General features: G+C 43.5%; 1 protein-coding gene across 1 annotated transcript; it reads right to left on the reverse strand.

Moving 5' to 3' along the window:
• Window positions 1–1735: 1735 nt before the first annotated feature.
• On the reverse strand, window positions 1736–20581 carry CA3 (carbonic anhydrase 3). Its single transcript, XM_053395738.1, has 7 exons — window positions 20461–20581; window positions 16171–16368; window positions 8579–8697; window positions 6934–7026; window positions 5253–5318; window positions 3919–4074; window positions 1736–2893 (listed from the first exon to the last, which is right to left on the reverse strand). Exons 1-7 carry the CDS (start codon window positions 20495–20497, stop codon window positions 2774–2776), a joined length of 789 nt encoding a protein of 262 aa, XP_053251713.1. The 5' UTR covers window positions 20498–20581; the 3' UTR covers window positions 1736–2773.
• Window positions 20582–26579: the final 5998 nt, after the last annotated feature.

A 26579-nucleotide genomic window follows, 5' to 3' on the forward strand; every position in this document is an offset into this window, starting at 1 on the left:
TGACTGTACCTATTTATCTACTTGCACTTTGATGTGCTTTTGAACTGCTAGGTTGGCAGGAGCAAGGATCGAGGAACGGGAGATCACCCCGTCGCGGGGATTCAAACCGCCAACCTTCTGATCGGCAAGCCCTAGGCTCAGTGGTTTAGACCACAGCACCCTATGTAAAGACCAACAAATACACTGCTATCTCTTGGCTTTCCTTAGTAAGCACCGTCCACCTCTCAACATGTGCACCCATGTGCTTACCTATTTGGGATGCCACACATCTGACAAATTTTGCTCTGTACCACAAAGGCTTGCATGCTAATATATCTGCAAGTATATAATCCTAACCTGCCCAATATCTTGATGGCTGAGGATAGAGGTTAGGAGGATCAAGCACAGATCTCTTGCCCATCACTGAGGAGTACGGCTGATTTTGGGGGTTTTGGGGGGATGATGATGATGGATTGAATTTGTATACCGCCCTATACCCAGGGGTCTCAGAGTGGTTCACAGAATAAAATCAAGATATAAAACCACAAAATACCTTATAAAAATAAAAACAGCAACCCAATAGCCCCCCCCAAAAAAACATTTTAAAAGGGCATAGGATATAAATCAGATCAACCAAAGGCCTGGTTAAAAAAGAACATTTTCGCCTGGCGCCTAAAGGTGTATAATGAAGGTGCAAGGCGAACTTCCCTAGGGAGAGCATTCCACAGATGGGGAGCCACTGCAGAGAAGGCCTGTTCTCATGTTGCCACCTTCCTGGCCTCTTGAGGAGGAGGCACATGAAGGAGGGCCTCAGAAGATGATCTCAGGGTCTAGGTAGGTTCATATGGGAAGAGGCGGTCCTTGAGGTGAGGTATTGCGGTCCTGCAGCAGAAGCCCACCTTCTGCCTGAGAGGGCAGCAGGCTGTAGTGAACAGCGCTCCTTCCACTAGTGGTACCCTATGTAGGGCTGCAGAATAGGGTGTTCCCCGGACAATGCTGGGCCAACGATGGAACCACTGGATCTAAATCCAGCATGTTTCAAAGAGAGGAAGCCAGTTCAGCAGCTAGCATCAGCTGACAGAGCTCCTGATGTGTTGTTGGCTCCAGCCCTCCAATATCCCTCAGGTTGGGTTAAGACTGCTCTGCCAGTTTTGGCTTCTTATACAGTTGAGTAACATGAATATCCCTCAGGAATTAAAAAACAACAATAATCCCTATCAAAATGATTCAAGTGCACAAAGCCCTCTCATGGGATCATATTACAATCACCTAAGAAGTTCTGAAAACTTTGTTTCTGAGATAAACAGATTTATTGTTGTTGTTGTTTTATATACAAAAGCACCTATCATGCAATACTATCTGAATTGCTTTTTCTAGAAAGCACCAGCTCAAAGCAAGAAGAAAAACAACCCCCCAGAAAATACCTTCTTAACAAATTGAAGAGGTTAAAAAACAACAACACCCTGGCTGTTATTTTCATTAATTTTTTTGAAAATGTTTTTCAGATTTGAAGCAACAAATTATGGGTGGCACCCAACTGAGTCATACTCTGTTGATTTCAATGGTCTGCTCTGAGAATGATTTAGCTAGGTACACCCCTTATATTTACAAATGTAAGTGCTACAACTTAAACACTAAATAGATTCGAGTTCTTATATTTTTATTGTTTTGGAGATTTGAGGAGAAAAAAGCAGCCCCTTCTTTAACAGGATAGGAGCTGACTACTACACAGAGCAGTTCCATTGGAATCAATGTATGCAAGTTAATGACAAATAAGTCCATTTATTTCAATAAGTCAGATTCAAAGTTAGTATTCTGACATCTGTAAACTACTGGCTGCAACGTATTGAAACAGGACATACAAATTTCTTTAGTAGTTTGAAACTTTGAGATATTTCCCATTGCAAAATTCATCTGAGCATTTCACAAGTGAAATGGGTTTTCGACCAATATTTCATTACGCTAACTTCAATGGCATAAAAATTAACTGCAAAATAATAAAATCAGAAGTTCAGAAAGTGACCTTGTTGACACATCAGAGAAATGATACAAGAAACTCTAAAAATTAAATAGCTCATAATGTTTTCTGGAAACCCCCCCCCCCAAAAAAAACCCACCCTAATTTAGAGTCACTAAGATTACCTACATATTAAACAAAATCCCGGCTGTTTATTATTTCAAACAAATCGACAGGAAATGAAGTTGTGCAATTAAATAAGAATGCTTCATCCCATACTATATCCTGTTTGAATGAATGTGTTTAATTTCACCGTCAACAATGAGAAGGATAGAGGGTTAGACTTCCAGGCTGATTTTCTTCACAATTTGCATTTTTAATGACACTTTATACATAGATATGATACAGAAATGCATTCAACTCCTGCTGTGCTCCTCTAGCATTCTTCATTTACAGGTGTGTGTGTGTGAGAGAGAGAGAGAGAGAGAGAGAGAGAGAGAGAGAGAGAGAGAAAGAAAGAAAGAAAGAAAGAAAGAAAGAAAGAAAGAAAGAAAGAAATCCTTGAAGACCTTCCCACCCACCCACAGAATTTTCCATAAAAATGGTAGTGTTCACAAAGATTATCGAGAGAGATTCCCCATTCTAATATAGTTAATATTTTCCCAGTGATTTCCCCCCTCTAGGATGTTGATTAATTTTATCTAAATTGTCCTGTTTCATCGCTCAGAATTTCTAGCTCAACAGTACAGATCTCGAGGGAGAATAGCAGGTCAAACACAACACGAGTGTGGAATCCTGGGTCTTCACAATCGAAGATCATGGGCTTCAGCAAAGATTCTATTGGCATGGAGATCTTACCATCCTGTTATTCAGAGGCTGAAGAGGCCGCCAGTTGTCCACCAAAGCACAATAGGGGTCACCTGCAGCGTTGCTAGATAGGCTACGAAGTTTTTCCATCTACAGAGAAGTAAAGAGATGTGAGGACCAAGCTGGAGCCTGGCTAAAAATGAGATGTGTTAAGCACTGAGCAGACACAGTTTCTTCAGAAAACTACCAGAGACCGTTTGGGATGTACTTGCAACCAAACATGAAGGGATAAAGCCAGCAGAACCTGCTTCCATGTAAATGACATAATTAAGGCTGAGGGAGGGGCTTCAAGTATGATTTATGTTGTCAAACCCAGCAAACCCGCCAAAGTTCATTTGCGTTTTGTGCACCAATGCAATATTTAACCGAGAGCAGGGGTGGATTTTGGTAATCTTTGGCAATATGGCGCCCTGAGCAAGCCCAAAATTTGGCGCACCCAAATGGATCTTCTCAACTATGGATCTTCTCAATTTTCTGCCCTCTTGGCTGGGCGCCCTGTGTTGGGTGCTGCTGAGAGTAAGCTAGGAAAAATGGGGGTGGAAATATGAATCAGATGCTCTTTGGTGAGTCTCTCCCCTCCCTGAATGTTTTCTTTTGTCAATACAATTGAGATAGACAGGTTTGTTCATGGCTACAACAGATAGTGAGAAGAGAGCCTAACCACAAGCCAAACCTTGGCTTAGCTCTGCATGGTAGAGGAATATAAAGGACTGGAGAGGACCAAAATGGTTGCAAGCACCTCTTTAGGAGTCAGCACATTCACAATGTCCCAGTAAGCTATAGTTTGGCTTATTGTGTTGTATAAACCAGGTCTTAGTTTGGGGTTAATCCCCCTGTTACATTGTCAGAAGTTTTTTGAGGTGCATTATAAAGAATATTGGCTTGTTTGATTCTGTGGTTGGGTGAACAAATGCAAAAACTGAACTGAAACCCAAGATGATTTTTAGCCTTTACTCATAGTTCTGATTCCTCAGCTTTAGAAATGTCCCAGCATTTTCTCATGGCTGTTGTCAGCACTGAATTCGGGCATGTTATTTCTGATTAACAGAGCAAGGCTTTCAGCAAACTGTATGTGGATGTAGTTCACATGAAATACTTGCATAAGAAAAGATTACCTGGTCCACACTGACGGTGATTGGCTCTTTCAGAATAATCCAGGTAACACACTCATCACAAGGAGGTGTAGTGAAGGAGCCTTGGTAGGTGAAGTAGCTCCGATTTTGAGGGAAAAGGATGGATGGATCAAAGTTTTGAAAAGGAACCTCTTTCCCCTTAAATAAATAAAAAGAGAAGCAATATTATTAAATCCAGTTGAAGATCTAGTTGAGGTCAGGTATAAGCATAACTAACACACACACAAGGACAAGAGATTTTGGATATAATATACAGTTAGCAACATGGGGGAAATTATGGAAAGTTGACTTAAAATTTACAGCATGTTATACGCTGAAGGAAAATGATATGAAGATGATGTACCGTTGGTATTTAACACCCAGTAAGTTAGCAAAAATGTATAGGACTAACTCAAATGTATGTTGGAAATGTAAGGAAAAAGAGGGCACCTCTTATCATATGTGGTGGAATTGTAAAAAGATAAAGGAATTCTGGGAAATGATATGTAATGAACTTTTAAAAATGTTTAAAATAGCATTTGTTTAAAAGAGCAGAAGCCTTTCTCCTAGGAATTATAGGTGCAGATATACCGAAAGATTTGAGAAGACTAGACTGCTGCTTGCCCAGCAGTGGAAAGAGGAGAAAATGCCGACAAAAGTGGACTAACAGACAAAATTATTAGAGTATGCAGAAATGGCAAGATTGACAGGGAAAATCAGAAATCAGGAGGAACAAAGCTTCAATATGGAATGAGACTTTGGATATTTTGGAGGACCATAACGTGGAAGAATTATAATATGCAGTATATATATATATATATATATATATATATATATATATATATCCCATAAAGGGGAGTAGGGAAGTCCTAAAATTCGGAAGATTGATTTTGAAATTTATTTTGTAAAACCAATAAAAATTATTTCAAAAAAACAACAACTAACACACACGCTTTTTGTGACCATTTCCTCCCCACACAAAAAAATGGGGTGGGAAAGATAAAAAGTGATACTCCACTCCAGTTTCTAAATGTAGGAGGAATGCACCCATTCCTTTAACTATATGTACACTCATCTGATAGTGGCTGAACCCAGTTCTTGGAAAAGCCACCCTGCTTCTAATCTTCAAGAGCCAAAAGATTTATCTTGCTTCCCTTATGTCCCTTCTACAGATCCACTTCTTCAGTAAACCCTTCTTTTATTTCTGTTTTAACTTCCACCTGCCTCTCCTGTGCGTGGTACCTGTGACTGGTTTGACAGGCCGCCTCCTAGATTCCTTGGCAGATTATAGATGGTTGCTGTTTTGCAAGTGTGATTCAGTTGTACCCCCAAGTTACCTTGGTCTTAATGGCTTCCATTTCTTCAAGAATTCTCTTCATCTCTGGCTTAGGATCTTTCCCTACCTGTGACAGAGAAAGTACAAGATGAATAGCATGGAAGCTTATAAATCACAAATGCAGAATTGATCTTTAACCACCCCATCTGTCTGTTTAATTCTGAGAACATCTTGCACAGAAAAACAGCAAAAACCATGCCTGTTGGGTTTAAAAACAACAGAGAACAACATTTGGAACAATGTGTTTGCTTGATTGTTCATTTTACTTGGTTTGCTGTCACTGAATTATGGTAACATGAATGCAGCAACCTCTCGCTCATCCAACTTTCTACCCTCTGAGGCAAGTTAAGGATTATCTGTACAAATTTTCCTTGGGAATTCAAAGGAAGGGTGTAGTACCCTTTCTGTTGCTAAGCCACTTATAAATCAGCTGTTATTTACATAACTATATCCACTGTTATTTCTTGCTGTGATACCAAAATGCAAAAATAGTAGGTTCATCTCTAGTAAGAATACTAAAATGGCACCTGCCACTCATGGTTTTTGCAAGTTCCTACATTGAAAATAATCTGTTTGGGGTCGCTGTTGGGTTTTTGTTTGTTTTGAAAATATGTAGCCTGATTATTTAGAGCACTTGTAGTCCTTCAAAAGAGTTTTCACCAGTTGATCAACTCAATTAATTATCTGCAACCCTAAACTCATTTTCTAGAAGGTCTTGTTGAATTCAGGTGCATTTACTTCCAAGTAAGCATGCACAGAGGTTCCTTCATAACAGAAAAAAGCTGTGGGTTTCTAATTCTTATGTGATAAGAAGAAGAGCACAGTGGGGATGATTTCAATGATTTGCTTGACAGATTGTCTGTTTGACATGTGTGTTAATTGTGTTCTGCTGGTATAATAAACTGTGGTGTGGTGGGAGAGGAGCTCAGGGGAAGACAGCTCCAGGACTTTTTTTCAGAGCAGGATCGCCAATGCCATCTGCCACAGTGCCAGGGTAATTAAACAGATTCTCAGGCAAACAAATGTGGAGATAATGGGGCTTTCAAGTATATTTGTGACTGAGTCACATGGTGGCAGTCAGAGAATGAAAAAAATAATTTTCTTCTCTTTTCTGTTATGGAGCAGACAGTTTCAAGGGCAACATTTATTAGCAAAATCTTTGCATTTCAACTGGCTGAAGCTCAATGTGTATTACAAGCAGAACCTATACTGTCAGATGTAAGCCCCTGGCAATCCTGCCAGGAAATTGTACATAAGATTCTAATTATGCTATGGACTGCTGCTCCCTCGTGCAAACACACACACAAAGGATCAGTTTAGCTGTCTGAATTTTTGGACTCTCCTTAAGGGTGTGGCTGGGGGTGCTGTCGTGATGAACTCCTGCACTTCTTTGCTGAGACCTCACTGGTAACAAGGCAGGCCAGACATAGTAGAATCACACTTGCACATTCATGCAATACTGGGGTAGTGTGAGTGATATAAAAGGACATCCTTTCAGATAGACATAGAATTGTAGAGTTGGAAGGGACCACAAGGATCACCTAGTCCAACCCCCTGCAATGGAGGAATCTTTTGCCCAATGTGGCACTCAAACCCGTGACCCTGAAATTAAGAGTCTCACGCTCTACCGGCTGAGCTACTTAGACAGCAAGATAATATGTGCAAGGAAAGATAGAGCTTACTTTCAGAAGAATAGCCAAGATAGCCACACCATCAGTTTTTCTCAGAGAATCTGCATAATTGCTATACTTAGGATACCAGTGCACCAAATGAATCTGGAAACAAGGAAAATCTATTATACTAGGGACTCTGCCCACGCTTGCTCACCCCCCACATTAACCCCCTAGAGCCTCCCATTCCCACCCCCATGAAACTACTAAACTTTCACCTTCCGAACCCCATTACTGAATAGAAATAAAAATAAAAATACCTTTATCGTCATTGTACAACCTGTGTACAATGAAATTAAACGAGCCTCCCTTCCCCCCATCCAAACACCCAATCTCTTACCAAACAACACACCTCCTCGCAAGTCAATTTCACTATGTTATTTTCTATTCAACAGCCTAACAGCCCACGGATAGAAGCTATTTTTTAGCCTGTTGGTACGGCTGATTATATTTCTATATCTCCTGCCCGAGGGTAGAAGATTAAAGAGGTGATGGCTGGTGTGTGAGTCATTCTCTCTTCTATTCTGCAGTCCTGCACTGAACCACTGAACCTGGTTGCACTGGGACACCTTTTTTTTTTTTTTTTAAGCTGAGTAGTAACAGGGAGTCAGCAGTGGGGATGGTGAGGCAAAAGACCCTGGGCCCAAGCACACATGCATATTGTATAAAGGTGCAAAGCCCTTCTTTTGCACCCTGTGAAACATAAATGCACAGAGTTTTTTAGAAACTGGGCAACGGCCGCTCACCCGCAACTCCCAAGCCTCCCCCAAGCACTCAAAACAAAGGGGGAAGGGGGCAGGAGATCTGTACCGCCGGACACCCCCAGTTTCCCTTTGGCAGTGGCGTCGGCAGTGGCAGTCACATGCGCACATCATATGGGGACTTCCAGCAAGGAAAAATGGCGGGCACCATGGCAGCGGGAAGCAAGCAGCTCCTGAAGCCAGCCAGAGCCAACTGCGCTACCAGGCTGCCTCTGGGCTGCTGAGGCTGCCACTGCCACATTTCCTGGGGACAGATTTGCAAATCCAAGGACTGTCCCTGGGAACTGGGGACATCTGAGTAACCCTATTCTAAAATTGAGATAGTTGCTTATGGGAGGGTGTTCTACAGGGCGGGTACCACTACCGAGAAGGCCCTCTGCCTGCTTCCCTGTAACTTCACTTCACGCAGTAAGAGAATCGCCAGAAGGCCCTTGGAGCTGGACCTCAGTGTCTGGACTGAATGATGGGGGTGCAGCCGCCCCATTGCACACAGAACACCCCAACTGTAAGTTCCTGCATCTTCCTGCTACCACACATTGCAACTCCTAAGCACCCTTTTCACCTTCTTCCCAGCTATGAAGTCGCTATCTCCTCCTATTCTTCAGATACTTTCACACCCCTCCTTTTTATCTTCTCAACCCCATAAGCATGCCTCCTATTCTCTTCCTTTTTTGCACACCCCATTTTCACAGCATCCTGTTCTCATGGGGGGGGGACCAGGTGGCTGTGAAAGACCCATGAGCAGTATCTGATCACAAGAGCCCTCTCCCCCTCTGAGGTTTCCAGAAACTGGCATTCAGAAGCATAAGGTCTCCAACCATGGAAGGCAGAGTATGGTTAGCAGCCATTGGTAGCTTTATCCTCCATGATGCATTCTCTAGCACACAAAGACTCACCTCTCCTGCATGCCTTGTTGCGTCAATCACATGCTCTGAGCCTTTGTCATCTGTAGAACCCCAGTGGATGAGAAGCTGACGCAGCCGGTAAGTACCCTGAAGTGGCCCTCCCCTGAGCACTGCAACAAATAGGTCTCGATTAAAAGAAGGCTTTTCTGGGCTGAAACAAAAATGGACAACCATGTACTGCATGGGCCTTTTCTTTTACGGTTGATGAGCACCTCTTGCAAATATGGCTGAAGTCAGAGAGGGCATCTCATCTCCTATCACCTGACACCCTGGGGCAGCTGCCACGGCCCCAGCCACGCTGGCATGGCCTATCGCTGACACTTCAATCAGCACTGGATGACAGGGGATCGACCAGCAGCTAGCCACCATTTAAATTTCCTGCAAAGCCCTGAAGCAATGCTACATTGTGGGCATGGTGAAAATATAAAACGGCAGCTAAACCCAGCTTCCTGGAGCACTGCTGTTGCATTTGCCAATTAAGCCCAACAAGATCCACTGATGGACAAGTGGTCCCCTCAGACCTGGAGCCATACCTGGTGCCTACAGCACTGTTATTACTACTCTGCCGTCATTATAGTATTCGTAGAAATTAACGTTACTTGAATAAATGGTTGACCTTACAGAGACGCTGTATGTACTTTTGTTGCCCAGGAAAATCTTTTAATAAAAACAATTAATAATAATGGTTGGTCTTCTCATAGCTTGGGAGTTGTCCAAAATTATAGCATAAACAAGGTTCCGATTTATCATCATCATCTTGTTGTTGTTGTTGTTTATATGCTGCCCATCTGACTGGGTTGCCAACAAAATATTAAAAACACAATAAACATAAAGCATTAAAAACTTCCCTATACATTCATAGCAACCTTCTTTGGTGGGTTTCTTTCCCACACACTAATATAAATCTTCAAGGCAGCCCCAAGACATCAAACATCTGAACAGGATCTACCAATAGCAAAACTCCATAAAGCCTCAGGGAAGACTGGAAGGTTATACATGCAAAGGGACACACATTTAGTCCCCCTTTCCTTGAGTTCAAAGCCAATCTAAAGGTTTAGAGTTGGGGAGTGGTATAACTTTCTAGGACTATATCACTTAAAAATGAGTCAGGAATGCCTCTCCCTGCTGCTATTTTAAAATCCCTACAAATGAAAAGCTAGCATGTCAGGAAGATTGCCAAATTAAATTGGCACCCTTCTCCCAGGCATCCTAACTCTGCAGTTTGCTGTTGAAGAACAATAATTTGATCTCCATTTGCATTCTAAAGTGGTACAGTCCCAAGAGGACCCATGTCTGTTTGTTTAGTGGTCTTCAGATTTGATTTTTAAAAAAACCTCTTGGTCATGATATTTTGCCAATTGTAAGAACTCAAGTGTGCAACTAGTGATTATTTATTTGTGGGTTTTTAAGCTGCCTTGCAGGACACACTGTGCACATAATTTATGAAAGAATACATAGTGAACTACACGGCAGTAACAATAAAAACACAGCAGTTAATTAAAGTGGGTCGAAATTAAAAAGTCTCAAGAGTTCTCTTCAGTGTCAGTCATGATAGAGCACTGCTGTACATATTTCCTTGAGGAGGGAATTCCACAAACACAGTGTCATCGTGAAGCATGAGGTTTACCAGTAGCACTGCTGGTGGCAATTAAGAACAGGAATTCTTGGTTGAGAACAATAATAGCTCACACTTGTCACTTATGAGTTAATTACATGTCACTCTGTGGGCATCAAATGAAGCTGAGCCTTTGCCCAAAATTCACACCCCCTCACCCATCTATAAATAGGCCCTGACTTCTATCTCAATGAAGAACCAGTTATAATGGCAAAGAAGGTACATTTCACACCACAGGAAATACTTCTGAAGTTCCTTCAAATAACGAATGTAATTATTGGCTAAAATTCCTTTCTCTTATCACACACAAGTGTGTAATTTAATATTGCAGTGCTCCCCCCTTAAAATAAACAAAAACAAAAAAGGGGGGATGCAAGTGTCCGTATTTATTTCCTTCCAGACATGCCAATCAACCCCAAACTGCTGTGAAGTATCTTGAGCTCCCAAGTGCCGACTGTGTGCTTCATACCATAAGAGAAGATGGTTGTGTGAGGAATGCCCTGTGTAGTTCAAACAACTACAGTCAACCTGAAAAAGGAGAGGTCGAAATTAGAGCTGTTCTGAAGTGGCACCTGTGTTTTCATTGGTGCAGAAATGGTGGGAGGTGCCTAGTTTCTCCAGTGGGAGGAGAATTTGCCAACACTTTTTCAGGGAGCTTACTGTTAGCAATGGCAGCAACACAGCTTATTTCATTTCCCCACAAGGTTTTGTTTGTTTGGTTTGGTTTGTTTTTGCAACTGTGTTGTCAGCCTGGCCACAATCTTACTGACTCCACAATGCCACAGACCCAATGTCATCCCAGCAGCCATGCCCACACCTTTTGTGCATTGGGTTGGCGTGTGAAGGAACTCCCCATTCACTGAATCCCTTGCATACTAGCTGCATGCTGCTGCCCAGGGCAGGAGTGGGGCTAGCTTACATAAGTGTTGTGGTCTCCCTCAGAAATCCTCTCAATACATGGGGTGCCTGAACCTCCCTATAAGGCCATCACTCATAGTTTGGCTACATGCGAAGTCTTCTTTGTCGCTTTTAGCTCTGTGCACGCAATATTTTGAAAGCACATTTGGAACACATTCCCCCCCTCAAAGAATTCTAAGTAGTTTGTTAAGGGATGCCAGAAATTGTAATTCTGTGAGGGCTAAACTACTGTGCCCAGAATTCTTTAAGAGAAAGAAGATGCTTCATATGTGCTTTGAATGTATAGTGTGTACAGCCTCTGCCTTTGCTCAAAAGTGGGACTGCTGCCTCTTAAAGCACCATAGCAACTTGCAAAGCTCTTTGACCAGAGATCATAGCTCAACCAGAGTAACTAGCATGAGCAACAATGCCTCTATCATACCTCCACCAGCTCTCTGAAGAAGTTATCACCTGTTTCCAGTTACATTCCACCCAATATGAAACCCCATCTCCAACTCTGACCATCCTGCTTTTGCTTAAGAATAAAGGAGTTGCAATGGAACAGGTTTCCTACTATGAAAATGTCAGATGCCCACCTGCCAACTATTTTACAGTGGGAAATTCATATATGTATTTCTTAGTTATTCCTTATGGCATTGTCTCACCACCTAAATTTCACTACCACGAGATTTAGGAATAACCACTAACTTGGTCAGCTTAAAAATGAGATAGGACAAACTCAGGGACTATGACTCTGAAAACCAGCTGCTGTGGGGCGTATGTCCTAGTTGTGAGCCCCCAAAACGTAGTCTGCTGTTGGGACAGAATGCTGGACAAGACAGAGATCTGGTGAGATGCAGCAAGATTCTTCTTCTGATAATAAGCAATCTTTCTCCATAATAATAATAATAATAATAATAATAATAATAATAATAATAATTTATTATTTATACCCCGCCCATCTGGCTGAGTTTCCCCAGCCACTCTGGGCGGCTCCCAATCAGTGTTAAAAACAGTACAGCGTTACATATTAAAAACTTCCCTGAACAGGGCTGCCTTAAGATGTCTTCTGAATGTCAGGTAATTATTTATCTCTTTGACATCTGATGGGAGGGCGTTCCACAGGGCGGGCGCCACTACCGAGAAGGCCCTCTGTCTGGTTCCCTGTAACCTCACTTCTCGCAATGAGGGAACCGCCAGAAGGCCCTCGGCGCTGGATCTCAGTGTCCGGGCTGAACGATGGGGGTGGAGACGCTCCTTCAGGTATACAGGACCGAGGCCGTTTAGGGCTTTAAAGGTCAACACCAACACTTTGAATCGTGCTCGGAAACGTACTGGGAGCCAATGCAGATCTCTCAGAACCGGTGTTATGTGGTCCCGGCGGCCACTCCCAGTCACCAGTCTAGCTGCCGCATTCTGGATTAATTGCAGTTTCCGGGTCACCTTCAAAGGTAGCCCCACGTAGAGCGCGTTGCAGTAGTCCAAGCGTGAGATATGGGGTTTTTGTCCATTATGGGGTTTTTGTTTTCACCATACAAAACAGATTTTTGTGCATGGAAGGATCTGTTGATTATACCCTTCTGGTGTGAATGCAAGTGTGTGACGGCATAGTCACATCAGCAAAAAACAAAAAACCCCTGGAGCTGGCAGCTTATAATCTACTGTAAAATCAATGGAAGAAAATGTCTATTCTACCCAGTAGGTTGCAAGTGGGAGGGAAATTGATTCCTTTTTTTTCACAAGGCAGATGCCACTGGGAGCCAGGTAAAAACAAAATCTATCAGGCAAGGAATGTTAGCCCTGTTTATATATAGTTATGGGGGAGAGCAGGTCTTATTGACGCAAAGCCTCACCTGTTGCCAGATTTATAGTGACAGGTGATAATCCACAAGTGAAAACAATGAGGCCAAGTTTTCCCCAAGATACAAAATGATGGCTTTGCCATGCTGTTTTAGGATAAAAACAAAGTAACAGTATAGCACAGTTGGCTATGTCAGTAATGATGCATTAACAGGTCCATAAATAAATAAACATTTGGTCGGCAGACTGTTTTGGCATATTCTTTGTCATTATTGTTAATAAAGTCAGCTATGTGTGTTTGACAATGTGCAATTATATGGCTTGCATTTCCAAGAAGGGAATTTTTCACCTAAAGCAAAACAACTATCAATAGCAATGAGGCTTTTATTCTATTAAAGTTTGGAAGGGAGACCTCACAGTCTCTACAGAGTGTGGAAGTTCTGGAAAACAGGGTGTACTGCAAGAGAACCTCCTTCCTGACCTGCAACGCCCCTGTCCCACTGTTGTAACCCTGGGTCCCCTGAGATACTAAACTTGTCTTTATTTGCAACCTAAAAAGGGAAAGGAACCCAAGTTTCCAGAGCCAGAAAGCTGATAACCCAATGTACTGTAGCAATCCCAGAAGGCCTTTGTTTGAACAACGTTCAAGTTCTTTGACCTCCAGCAATAGCATGGAATTTCAAAGTTAATGCTAACACAGATCTTAAATCCTTTTGTGCTGGAGCACTGCTGGTCTCATGTCAGTGATTGATATCCTATGTGCTGGAATATGCAAGGATAAAGGCTGTGTTAAGCACAGGGCAAAAGGCTTAACGTTGACTTTTCTTTCTTTAGTTGGTATGGGGATGCCTGCACAAAGCAGCGCCCCCGCGCCTCAGCTGTGTCAATTCTTCTCATTCTGACTGGTATCCAGACGTACCCACACAGAAATAAATCACCAGCAACAAAAAGCAGTTATGTAAAGATCTCAAAGGCCCATATAAAGTGCGGGTGGCCTGGCTGTCATGGCTTCATGACAAATGAGGACACTCAGACACTGAAATTGATAGCGAAATTCCCACTAGGGTGATTGTGGTGTCCCCAAAGCCAGGACCTGGAACTCGATGCTCTGGTATACATGCCAAAGTTAGGGTTTCACAACTACTATAGTAGGACAACATCACAAAAGATGAACATTACATCAGCGCAGCAGTAACATCAAGAAAAAAAACACCCACTGCAAGCAGATATAATGTCACCAATGTTTAGGATCAGCATCCTTAAGGTCCTAATTCTTAAATATCCAAAGCAGTTTCATGAAGTCCCATGGAGAGCAATTATCCAAAGCATCCCTTGAGGATTACAGCTTAACAGTACGATTAAAACAAACAAACATTAAAAAAGTACTTAGCCTAGAGTAAGTTATGGCTCTACAAACCAAAGCCAGACATACGTCAGTCTTCCAACATTTTTTAAGTTGAATGGACTCAGAGCTTCCATCAGGAGTAAAGGAAACTTTCATGGTTTCATTTGACTTCACCCCTCCAGTGATGTACTGAAGAACCCCTCCAGATTTTGCTGAACAACTCCCACCAGTCCCAGATGGCATGACCAGTGGCCAGTGATGAAGAGAATTGTGGTCCAGCAACATTTTGAGGGCTGTAAGTGAGCCATTGCTGGCAATGACTAAGGGAGGGGCATCACCTGAAGTGGTTTGTGAATGGCAGATGTATGCTGAAAGCATGATGATGAGCAATGCATAGCCCCCATCACAATACAGTGAATGAATGGTGCTGAATCTACAACCCTACCGCTATTATCATATTTGGAACAGGACCTCGTGGACCATCTATTCTATGGTTTGTACTATGTTCTCAGTCGGAACTGTGGAGTTCCTCTGATGAGACCCATGAGCTCTTACACCACTATTTTAGAGACAGGGAATTAGACGCACAGATGATACATGTACAAAAGTCTCAACCTCTTCTGAATATTCAAACTGGCATTCAGAAGTAGGTTTATGCTTGGTAAAACCAGATTGCCACCGCAAATATGTCCACAGCAAATATCTGTGTCCCTGTGAGATTATTGTCCAAGCCAAAGGCTACTGCTCGTTCTCTGCATTTTAATGCAGGTCACTCATCTTTTGTGCATAATGCATAGGACGGAGGGGGGCATTTATTTAAGTAATTAAGTAATACAGATTGCCATCTAAATATTTTGAAACCCTTCAGGTCCAGAGTCTAAAATTGCCTACCTGGACCATCAGAAGGCGGAAGAGCTATCACACAAGCGTATCACAAGACCACTTCACCATCTTCCCTAACTTGTAATCTATTTCTAGGTCCAATCAAAGGTGTTGGTTTTGAGTGTTAAGCCTCTTCATAACGTGCAACCAGGGTACTGAAAAAATGGCCTATCTCCACCTGAACTTAGCCAAGGGTAGTCATATAGTGCCCTCCAGGGCTGGCCCACCCATGAAGTGGGGTGATGCAGAAGCCTCTGCTGGCACCCCATCCATGCCACTGCCTCTGCCATTGGTGGAGAAGTGGTACCAGCAGGAGCGTCGATTTCCAGCAGGATCTCACCAAAATCTCATGGAGCACGAGAGAGCTCATGAAATTTCAGTGAGATTTTGCCATAAATAGCTGCCAATTCCAGCACCACTTTTCTGCCGCTACCAGTGGAGGCGGGCATCGCAGAGACAGTGCCAGTGGAGGCAGAGCAGAGTGGGACGTCATTTCCCTCCCCCTGCCCATTGACTATTCTGGCTGGGCCTGACGGGAACCGGAGTTCAAAAACACCCCGAGTGCACCATGTTGTCTACCTTTGAACTCACCAGACTTTCGAGTTACTCTTTGGAGTCCTTTCTCTGATTGCCACCCACCCAGAGTGTGTTGCGGTGGGGGAGAGGGACTTTTCCATGGTGGCACCCCAACTGTGGAGTGCCCTCCTCACAGAACTTCCCATAGCACCTATCTTGATGTCATTTTCATGCCTAGCAAAGACCCCTTCATTGTTCTTTGCTTCTAGTCTATCTTAGCTACAGCTGCCCTGCCACTGCAAATCAATAAATCAAATAAATATATACATTGCTTAATATAAGCATAAGCATGCTTAATACATGCTTAAGATCCCTGCATGCATAAAAGTACGAAGTGGGAGAGGGTCTCTGCCACCCCACCCCCAGAAAGATATTAGTTTGAACGATCCCTTCCTGACTTCATCTTGCAGGGGTGCATACTGGTTAACTGGTATACTGGTATTTGTAAGAGATAAAACTAAAAGTTACCTGAGCGATCGAAAGTGTCATCAAATGTAACACGGCAAGTTTTCCCAGTGTTCATTATGGTCTTAGCTGCACCTGGATCATAGCCAGTAAACCAAGGCAATAGAGCAGGGTCTTTGTAGACATCCTTGGTCAGGATTGCAACAGGTGACTGATTATTCCCTTTAGCCATTGGGTATGTTTCATGCCAGCGATCTGGCCCTAAGGGGGAAAGACAATAAGAGAGCGTCATGTTCTGAATATAAGCTATAAGTCCTGCAAACACTGCGTGGTACCCACTTTCATATTTGCTTAGTGTTTGGCAGTCAGGAAGCGCGAACTTTAGTATCTTGCTCAGCTATGCAGGACCATGGTAAATTAATAAGAAAGAATGGGAAGATTAACTTAAATTTAAAGCTGCAGTCATATATACCCTTAGCTGGCGAACTTAGTGGCACTTACTTTTGAGTATATGTGCAGAACTGTGCTGGAAGAAACACAGCACATTCCCCTCCCCCTCCCCCTCCCCCTCCCCATCATGGATTTTGATGATGATTATGATGCTAAGATTTCTTATCCATCTTTCACGACAAGATCCCAGGGCAGTTCACCACGTGTTAAAAATACAGTAGTTAAAATAGTTAAAGCATACTACAATCAAGAGAATAGGGTGGGTCCTAGTACATATATCTCAGGTGTCCGACGCTAAGATAGAGAGTTATTTATTATTTTATTGCATTGCATTGCAATCTCACCTTTTTAATCCATAGATTAATCCCCACAACAACCTTGTGAGGTAGGTTAGACTGGGAGGATCTGTAGGGAAGGAGGTTGTCTTTCAGATATTTAGGTCGTAAATTCTTTAGGGCTTCAAACACTAATGTGAGTAGCTTGAACCGGACCCAGAAACAAACTAGCATCCAGTGCAGCTGTTTTAAAACAGGAGTTATAGGAGTTCTAAATACTGGCTGGGGCTTCAATCTGACTGCTGCATTTTGGGCCAGTCGAAGTTTCCAAGTAGACTCCAAGTAATGCCCCATATAGAATGCATTCCACTCATCCAGTCTAGAAGTTACCAGCACATGGAGTGCAGTGACCAAGTCTTCTTCGTCCAAAAGACACCATAGATGGCCAACCAGACTTAGCTGGAAAGAGGCACTCCTGGTCACCCAAGACATCTGAGTCCCAAGTTACAAAGTTGGATCCAGGAGTACCTCTAAGCTATGAACCTGCTTCTCCCAGGGGAGTATAACCCCATCCAGAACAGGCAGCCTCCTGCCCCCCAGATTAGAGAACTCAGAACATGTAACACTTTTGCCTTTTCAGGATTCAGCTTCAGTTTATTTGCCAACCTCCAGCTCCTAACTATCTCCAAGCACCCGTCTAGCACTTCTACTGCCTCTCCTGATTCAGATAGAACAGAGAGCTAGAGTTGGGTATCATTTGCAAATTAGCAGCACCTAACTAGGAGTCTCCTGAAGACAGATCCCAGTGGTTCAGATAGATGTTAAATAGCTTGAGGGACAAGACAGAAGCCTGCAGGATGGCACAGGGCAACTCCCATGTCACTGAACGATTGCCCCACATAATTGCTTTCTGGAAACAGCCCTGCAGGCAGGAGCAGAACCACTGAACTGCAACTTCCTAAGTTTCCTAAGTTATCCTCACAACTTCCCCGCAATTTAAGTTAGGCTGCAAAGAGCAAGAACAAAATGACTCCTCTTCTAAGGCAGGCTGCTGAATTGAAGAAAGCTTGGAGTAACCAGGAATGAATTTCTGTGTGGAAAGACTGTGAGCTCCCATTTGGTTCTGGTACTCAAAACCCTGGGTTTCCAGTAACAACAACAAAAGTCTGTAGTCTAGCTATCCCTGCTCTACGTACAACACTTTGAGTACAGTGTTAGAAACTGAAATATGAAAGCTAGGAGCTAAATGGCACCTTAAACCTAGGTTATGGGTGCAATAACAGGATGTCTAGACAGGAATACAAAGCTGAGAATGAATGAACTGCAGCTAAAATCTTATGTTCATTTTTCACATGGTCTGGTTATCATCTGAAGACTTCAAAAAAGCAAAGCCATGCTTTCCCTGCTGGCCCCCCGAAAATTCTTAAGAGGGTCCCTTCTACAGTCTTCAGAGAGTAACTGGAAGTGGAGAGGAAGAAAAAGGTCTTCCTTTCCTTCCACTCTGCAGACAAGCCCTGAATTCTCCCTACACCCCCTTTCCTTCATATAAATATATCTTTTTGGCACCACAATTAACACATAAAGGCCTATACAACTGATGACACCCAGTTCACAAACCTAGACTTAAGGGTCCTTCAATGACTCCACTCCAAAATTTGTTTTGATTTTAAGCATCACTGTGAGAGTCTGAGGTAGATAACACTTTAACATACACTACTTAAACCATCATAACAAACTGGCTAGTATATTTCAAATTAAAAGCACATCATACATTAAAAGTACATTAAACAAGGCAACTAAAACCTAAACAAAACATGTTGGGTTTAAAAAGGAAAGGAAAAAAAGTTCTCAGGTCCCCAATCCATACACGTTTTGCTTGGGAGGAAGCCCAGTTGAACTTGGTTGGGATTTACTTCTGAGTAACAGTGGCAATTTTAATCTGAAATCTTAGGGGCAGTACTGCGCCCAGAGCTCAGAAACTGCTGGCGTTTATGAAATTCCCTGTCACAAAACATGCCTAGAACAATGGGAGTTTCGAACGCTGCTTGAGTACTGTGGAAGAAAGGTGGGGTGTAAAATTAAATACATGGGAGGAGAGAGAGAATTTTACTTAGCTATTTCCTGAAATTTAGCCTGAAAGCATGGAAAGGCTAGCTTTGATAAGTGCCATGTTGCTTTGTTACAGAGTGCATTCTTGTACACAGAATGTCCCAGAGTCAATCCTTCATAGCTCCAGCCTCCGGTTAAAAGGAAGACTTGGGAAGCAGGTGATGGGAAATACTTGTGCCTGAGACCCTGGAGAATCACTGCCCGTCAGGGTAGACAAGAATAGAGGGACAAATATTCCGAGCCATCGTAAGTCAGCTTCCTGCATACCTGTAAAAATATGTCAGATCAGTCCCAGAATTTTGCTTATTTGTAGGTGGTGTTGAACTGCGTACCAGCCAATTCATGTAGCAGAATGAAAGTGAATTTGGTGTTGGTTTTTTAATGGTCTTTTAGTGATGAGTAGTGCCAGGAAACGCGGGTTGAGGGACGCGGGTGGTATTGTGGGTTAAACCACAGAGCCTAGGACTTGCCGATCAGAAGGTCGATGGTTCGAATCCCCACGATGGGGTGAACTCCCGTTGCTTGGTCCCTGCTCCTGCCAACCTAGCAGTTCAAAAGCAAGTCAAAAGTGCAAGTAGATAAATAGGTACTGCTCCGGCAGGAAGGTAAACGGCGTTTCCATGCGCTGCTCTGGTTCGCCAGAAGCGGCTTAGTCATGCTGGCCACATGACTCGGAAGCTGTACGCCGGCTCCCTCGGCCAGTAAAGCGAGATGAGCGCTGCAACCCCAGAGTCGGTCACGACTGGACCTATTGGTCAGGGGTCCCTTTACCTTTACTAGTGCCAGGAAAATGCACCAGAAAGCATACAAACCAATGCTTCATGCAACATACAACCTCCCTGCAAACTTTGTGCTTGCAAATCAGGATGAATAGAAGCTACCTCCATCTTCGAGGCAGAAACAGGGGGACCTGTTGGCCCTCCAGATGTCCTTGGTCTCTAAATCCCACCAGCCCCAGCCAACAAGGTCAGGGGTGATGGAAGCTGTATGCAGTCTGGAATAACTCAGTTGGTGGAACAGGAGTCGCTTAATCTCAGGGTTGTGGGTTTGAGTCCCCACATTGGGCAAAAAGATTCCTGCATTTGACTAGGTGATCTTTGTGGTTCCATCCAACTCTAGAATTCTGTGATCTGCAGGAAAGCCACGTCCCCATTCCCACTTTCAGGCGGCAAGGACATCTGTGCCAGCTGAAAGAGCTCAATAACTGCCCGTAAAGCTTGTGCCCAATTTTGCTAACCAGCGGGGGGAAGTCCATCAACAGAACATACCAAGACTGACCCCAAAGCCCTGGGAATCCAATATAGAAAGAGGTGCCATTCATGGGGAGCTCCATCGAAAATAAATAAATACCGGGCACCGGTGGCCAAGGAGCAGCTTTTGCAGCCGGTGAGAGATGCTCCTTCCCGTTAGCGAAACTGCGCTGCATCTCCTACCCGCTCCCCTCTTACGCGGGGAGGAGGGCGCCGCCGTGGGAAGCCGCAAACTCCGGCTCCCCACGAGAGACCCGCGCGCCACTCACCATTGTCCTTTAAATAGCCCCACGGCTGCAAGCTCATGATCTCCGACGGGACGGTGCGCGCTGCGGCTCCTCCGGCTGCGGTGGCCGCGACCGTCCCCTGCCAGGGCCATTTATAGGGCTCGGCCGAGTCCAGCCCTTAGACAGCAGAGGGGCGATGCTCGCCGGGGGCTGGGGGCGGAGAGGGAGGAGGAGCCCCCGGCGGGCAGGAGCCCTCGAGGGTGCGGGGAAGCGGGACAGGGCGAGGCCGGCAGCGCCGACCGAGCGACGGGGATCGCCTCTTCCCCCCCCTCTCTCTCTCATTCGCCTCTATTCAGAAATAGTTGTGGGGTCTTGGACATTGGAAGGGGATTGAATGGCTGTCGTTTAATTCGAATTATTTCTCAAGCGAGGCATTGTAGTACCTTGTAATCTTTTAGACAATCCTCCCTTTTATTGGATATAAGGCGGGAAGCATCCTTTCGATTCAAAGCAGGTTTTATAAATGGGGGACGTCAAGGGAAGATAGGAAAATTGAGAGCTGACGTTTATGCTATAATTTGAACTGGGCAGTTTCCCTGTTTTGCCCAAAACTTATTATGTGAAGTTATTTCCACGCTGAGAGTTTTTAGCAGCGCTGTGTACTCATGGTTCACCCTAGCTACATAACTTTAACATTTCAGCAGGTATTTCCCTCCCTCCCCCCAATCTTCCCTCATGTTACCAGTGCGGGATTTATGTATAAGCTAAACAAGCTATAGCTTAGGGCCCCACTCCCTTGGGGCCCCCCAAAAAATTTACATGTACATTTCCAAAATATAAGATAAAAAACAAATAAAACCTACATACAGCAACAGTGTTTTGTGTTGTGTAGGCTCCTATGATGTAAGTAATGGGCCCCGCCTGCTAGCCTGCTCCCTAAAATATTCAATACAAAAAACAGCGACAATTTGTTGTTGACAAAGGACAGCTGGACATATAAAGGGTCCCATTACCTTCAGTAGCTTAGGGCCTCATCAAACCTAAATCCGGCCCTGCATGTTACCCACAGTTTTCCACATTAAGGGCCTCGGGACATCATTTTTATTGCACATTTGAGCTTGTGCTGTCCATACTTGTCTGTGTCTGCAAAAGTTCTGGGACGGTCACACTTCTTCATTTCCAGTCAGTGCACCTCCTGTAACTTCTTGCTGAAATCTAATATTTCATACTACAAATCCTCTGAATTTTATTTACACACACACACACCACTTTAGTTGCACTATAGCCCCTCCAGACAGCATTATGGATGCATCACAGAGCAACTAATAAAGCAGAGTATATTCACTGCTAGCTGTACTATCAATGTGTCAAGAACATGTTGCAGAATACTCTTGCAATGAAATACTCCTTTGAATTGGGCCCCCAATATGAAAGTAGCCACAGCAAGTATTTACTCCATAGATTCCCACTGACCTATAAGATGTGAACACAACAAATATTGCAATGTTGGCATCCATCTGTCTCAGGAGACAATGGAAGAGGGCGCCTTCAGAGGTAAAGCCAACCCATTGGAGAATTACAGTGCCTGCTGTGGCTGTTGAGACTGATACAGGAGAGAGATGTTTTGTTGCAACTGGGGCAGATGAAGGCATCCGGTTTTGCTGCTACAGTTGCACCATTTTAATGGTACATTATATTACAGTGGTACCTCGGGTTACATACGCTTCAGGTTACAGACTCCACTAACCCAGAAATAGTACCTCGGGTTAAGAACTTTGCTTCAGGATGAGAACAGAAATCGTGCTCCGGCGGCACGGCAGCAGCAGGAGGCCCCATTAGCTAAAGTGGTGCTTCAGGTTAAGAACAGTTTCAGGTTAAGAACGGACCTCTGGAATGAATTGAGTACTTAACCCAAGGTACCACTGTAAATCAAATGTCACTATTGCAGAGATTACTATGAAGCAATCTGACATAATGCATTAAATCAGCAAGTTAAAGGAAATCAACCAAGGACCATCAGCCCCACTGCCTGGCTGGCCCTGCTACCTTCTCCCCCCCCCCATCCACTCCACTCCCCCAATCCACCCACCTCCTCTTCCTCTGCTCTCTTGGGGAGACAGGTTTCTTACATGTGAGCTCCAAATCAGCTTTAACTTGCACAGCTTGAATTTGCTGGTATGTGATTTAATCCCACCTGGAAAATAGCAGCAGTCTGGAGTCATCTAACAACAACAAAAAGTTGGCTGAGGAGAAGGAGCCACTGTCACCATGTAGAGTCAGGAGGGTTGACAGAGGCAGGGGGAGATCAAGGGGGGGTGCACCCTCCTTCATTCATGTGTATCCAGAGAAATGCCTGAGCTGATCTATCTTCACTGCTTGTTGGGACTCAGGGTTCACAGCACACAGCACAACTGTAGATGTGAAAAGAGAAGCCTGATCTCTTTCTTTTTAAAAAATATATCTTTTATTAAAGATTTCTTGGTTTACAAAAATATGTGCATTGTCTCTTTTTTTCAAGTTGTGTTTTCTACAAATGAGTTTCATTTCTTGTGAGACATTAGTGTTGCATGCAGTGTTAGGTTGGGAAGAAAAGAGGGGGAAATGGTGAGTGGGCTGGGGTCGGGGGCAATGCTTCTATTCTTCTACTTAGTGTATGTGTGGAGTTTTGTGTCAGCCTCACTTGTGTGGGTTCTTTTACTATTCGCTTGTTGTGTTTTCCTGGTGGTGAGAGAGGTTGGGGGGTGGCCTAGGGGGTGGTTGGTTGTCTTTGGTTGGCTGTAGTGAGATTTGTTTTTATGGGGAGGGGGGTGTTTTTGGACCAGGTTAGCCATATTGATTTGTATACTGTTGGTGGTTTCTTGTTGTCTTGTTGGGCTGTGTATGTGAAAAAGGGGAACCATACCGGGGTGAAGGAGTCTTCCTCTATTTTTCCCCTTGTCAGTTTCAGTTTATTGGTTAGTTTTTCTGATAAGGCTGTTTCCCATACTATTTGATACCATTGGTCAGGAGCCTGATTTCTTTGGAGAGTACAGTGGTACCTCGGGTTACATACGCTTCAGGTTACAGACTTCACTAACCCAGAAATAGTATCTCGGGTTAAGAAGTTTGCTTCAGGATGAGAACAGAAATCGTGCTCCCGCAGTGCGGCGGCAGCGGGAGGCCCCACTAGCTAAAGTGGTGCCTCAGGTTAAGAACAGTTTCAGGTTAAGAACGGACCTCCGGAACGAATTAAGTTCTTAACCCAAGGTACCACTGTATTTCCTTGAAGGAAGAGGTCAAGAAATGGTCTTGTGCACAAAAGACCTTCCTAAAGAACAGAAAGGCAGCACTAGAGTGTACTTAGGTGAGGTGAACACGAAAGCGAATCTCCACCCCCCTGAGCACCCTAAAGGGCAAGCCTACTGAACCCAATGAGACTTTATTTCTGAGTAAGCATATATAAGATCGCACTACATTTTCTCTCATTAGGATCAGTGCAATAGGCAGTGCCATTCTAAATATGTTTACTCAGAAGTCGGCCCTACTGAGTTCAGCAGGATTTAGTCCCGAGTACTGGTAAAGCCTTCTTAGGATTATAGCCTTAAATGTTATTAACTTTGGCTGGACTGTGCCCATAGTGATTTGCCCAAGGCCACCAAAGTTGAGCAGAGCTTTTAACCTGGGATTCCCACAGCTAAACTCAACATAGTAGTCACTTGACACCACACTGTCTCCACTGAAGTTCTGCGGTTACTTGGAATAAATTTCTGTGCTCATTGTGTTCTTTGCAATACATCTGCAGATGTTGCCATACCTGTAACCCCAGACAAAACAAACTTATAGCCGAAGCCTACACAGTTATACTCAGAAGTAAGTCTCATCATATTCAGTGTTGTATATTTTTTGGTGTGCACAGGGTTGTATTCACGCTCTATAAATCAAGCAATTGGTCTTGAGATCCCATAAAATGACCATTTGTGGGCCTTTTATGTCGGCAAGCATTAATTGTCTTACTGACGAATTAAACATCTCAACCTTTATTTAACAGGTGGAGTAAAATTTTCACCTGGGTAGACATTTTATTATTATCAGTGTATCTTTGAGTTGGGGCCAGTTTTCATGTTGTAAATTATTATTTTTGTTCCAGTGTGATTCAAAAGGAAATTGGGATAGGAAACTGGGAGGTGTAGCTTTTAGTCACAATCCTAAACACACATTCAATCAAGTCCCATTGAAATCCAGTTGTCTTAGTCCCAAGCAAATGTGTTTAGGACTGTTGCAAGTGTTTGTTCAGCTTATGCTTCCTTTTATATCTTGAAAATTATATCAAGAATTTGGTAATATGAAAATATATTTCGATTTGAGTGCTTGATTTGATTGAATAATTTGTTAAATGTCCATTATTAACCAAACTGAAAATAGTTCAAACAGCTGATAGGCCTCCTGTTTACATAGCATTAATTAACCATATAGCACTTTTGCACTAGTGACACTGAGCTCTTTTGAGGCTGTGGCCAACTATGGGAGAGAGGGCCTTTTCAGTGGTGACATCCTGACTAGAATGTTCTTTCCAGAGAGACTTGCAACGCACCTATATTGGTATTTCAGCACCAGGCAAAGAGCTTTTAATTTTCCCATGCCCTTTTGCGTGTTTTTATGCTACATTATACTTCTGTCATTGGGTTGTAGTCAACTAACTCAGAGTACACCCACTGAAATGAATAGACCTACATTAACTGCAATACTTAATGACAGTGGAACCTTGGATTGTGAACATGATCCGTGCAGGAGGCACATTCGCAAACCGCAGAGTTCGCAACCCGCAGCACCACGTCTGCGCATGCGCAGGTCACGATTTGACATTTCTGTACATGCACAAAGTGCGATTTAGCGCTTCTGCGCATACGTGAGTGCCGAAACCTGGAAGTAACCCATTCCGATACTACTGGGTTCGGTGTGGTGCGCAACCCAAAATCGTGTAACCTGAAGCATCTGTAACCCAAGCATAAGAGTTAGAATTTAAAAAAACAACGGGGCATAGTCAACTAAGTTGAACTTTAAATTACTTGATTCTTGTGAGTCACAAGAAATAAAATAATTTAAAATTCAACTTTGCTGTAGGGTTACCTGTAAATATTGTATGTAACCAAGTGAGCTTCCTTTAAAAAAAATAAAAAATAAAAAATCCAGATCATGGTCTGTTTGTACCTGCAAAATACCTGAGGCAGAATATTTAGATGGAGAGAAGCTTTCTAGTCCTATTGTTGTTTGCAGATCGGTTTGGAAAATATGACTTTCTAGCTGGTTGGCTAGAACGTGTGAAACTGTGTCAGGCTGAACTAAACTTGGGACTTGTAGTGATTTGTGGGTGGTGGGCACGATTGGCTGCCCACTTTCTTGACCGTACATGGTTAAGAAATTCAGCCAGAGTGGGGAAAACACCCTCTTCAGAATTCCTGAATTTTTAAAAAGCAAAGGCATTTAATAGGCAAGTGATATGCAAGTCTTTTTTTAAATGAAAGCTGTTTTTTTTTTAATTGGAGTTTCAGAGGATGACCTGATCGTATCCACCCTAGAATCAAAGCAGTGGCATCTGTATTAGCAGTGCCATTCCCTCAGCGACATCTGATGCCGTAGCTGCAAAGTGGCAAGAGTCCTTTGATCAGGCTGCAAAGTGACGTGGGCGATCATCAATATATCACATGAAGAGGCACTGACACATCCCGCCCTCTGCCCTCTCCTGACTCCTCCACTTCCCGCAAAGTAGCAGCTGCTTGTTAACAACTTCTCTTGTCTCTCTCATAAAGAAGGGTGCCGCTTCTGGTATTGTCCCACACTTGACGACAGCTGTCGTTTCCATTTGTCTTGTGGTTGCAAGAGACAGATGGAGGCAGACAATGTGGAGGTAGCGTGAAACATGGCACCACCAGTCATCCGAAATACCTTCATGCTAATGCAAGGAGTATGGGAGGGCAAGCACGCCGAGCTCAGCTATATGCAGAGAAAGGGGATCAACGGCTCAGCCCTGCATATATTTGTTTTGTTTGCTTCACATTACATTCATGAATCGCTTCCCGTGAAATATGCCCAATTTTCGCAGCAAAACATCAACGAATAAAAACAATTGCATATGTAAAATGACATTTATTTAAAAAAAGAAGCCTTTTTGTTAGGGATTGTAG

Source organism: Podarcis raffonei, chromosome 7 (assembly GCF_027172205.1).
Source record: "Podarcis raffonei isolate rPodRaf1 chromosome 7, rPodRaf1.pri, whole genome shotgun sequence".
Taxonomy (NCBI): Eukaryota; Metazoa; Chordata; class Lepidosauria; order Squamata; family Lacertidae; genus Podarcis; species Podarcis raffonei.

Bases quoted from the DNA above. Each gene is read 5' to 3' on its own strand.
- CA3 (XM_053395738.1), bottom strand. From the start codon at position 20,497: ATGAGCTTGCAGCCGTGGGGCTATTTAAAGGACAATG. The intron at 5,319-6,933 runs GTAAGCTCTATC...TCTCTGTCACAG, and splicing joins TCTTGGCTATTCTTCTGAAA to GTAGGGAAAGATCCTAAGCC. The intron at 2,894-3,918 runs GTAATCTTTTCT...ACTTCTCTGTAG, and splicing joins TCACCGTCAGTGTGGACCAG to ATGGAAAAACTTCGTAGCCT.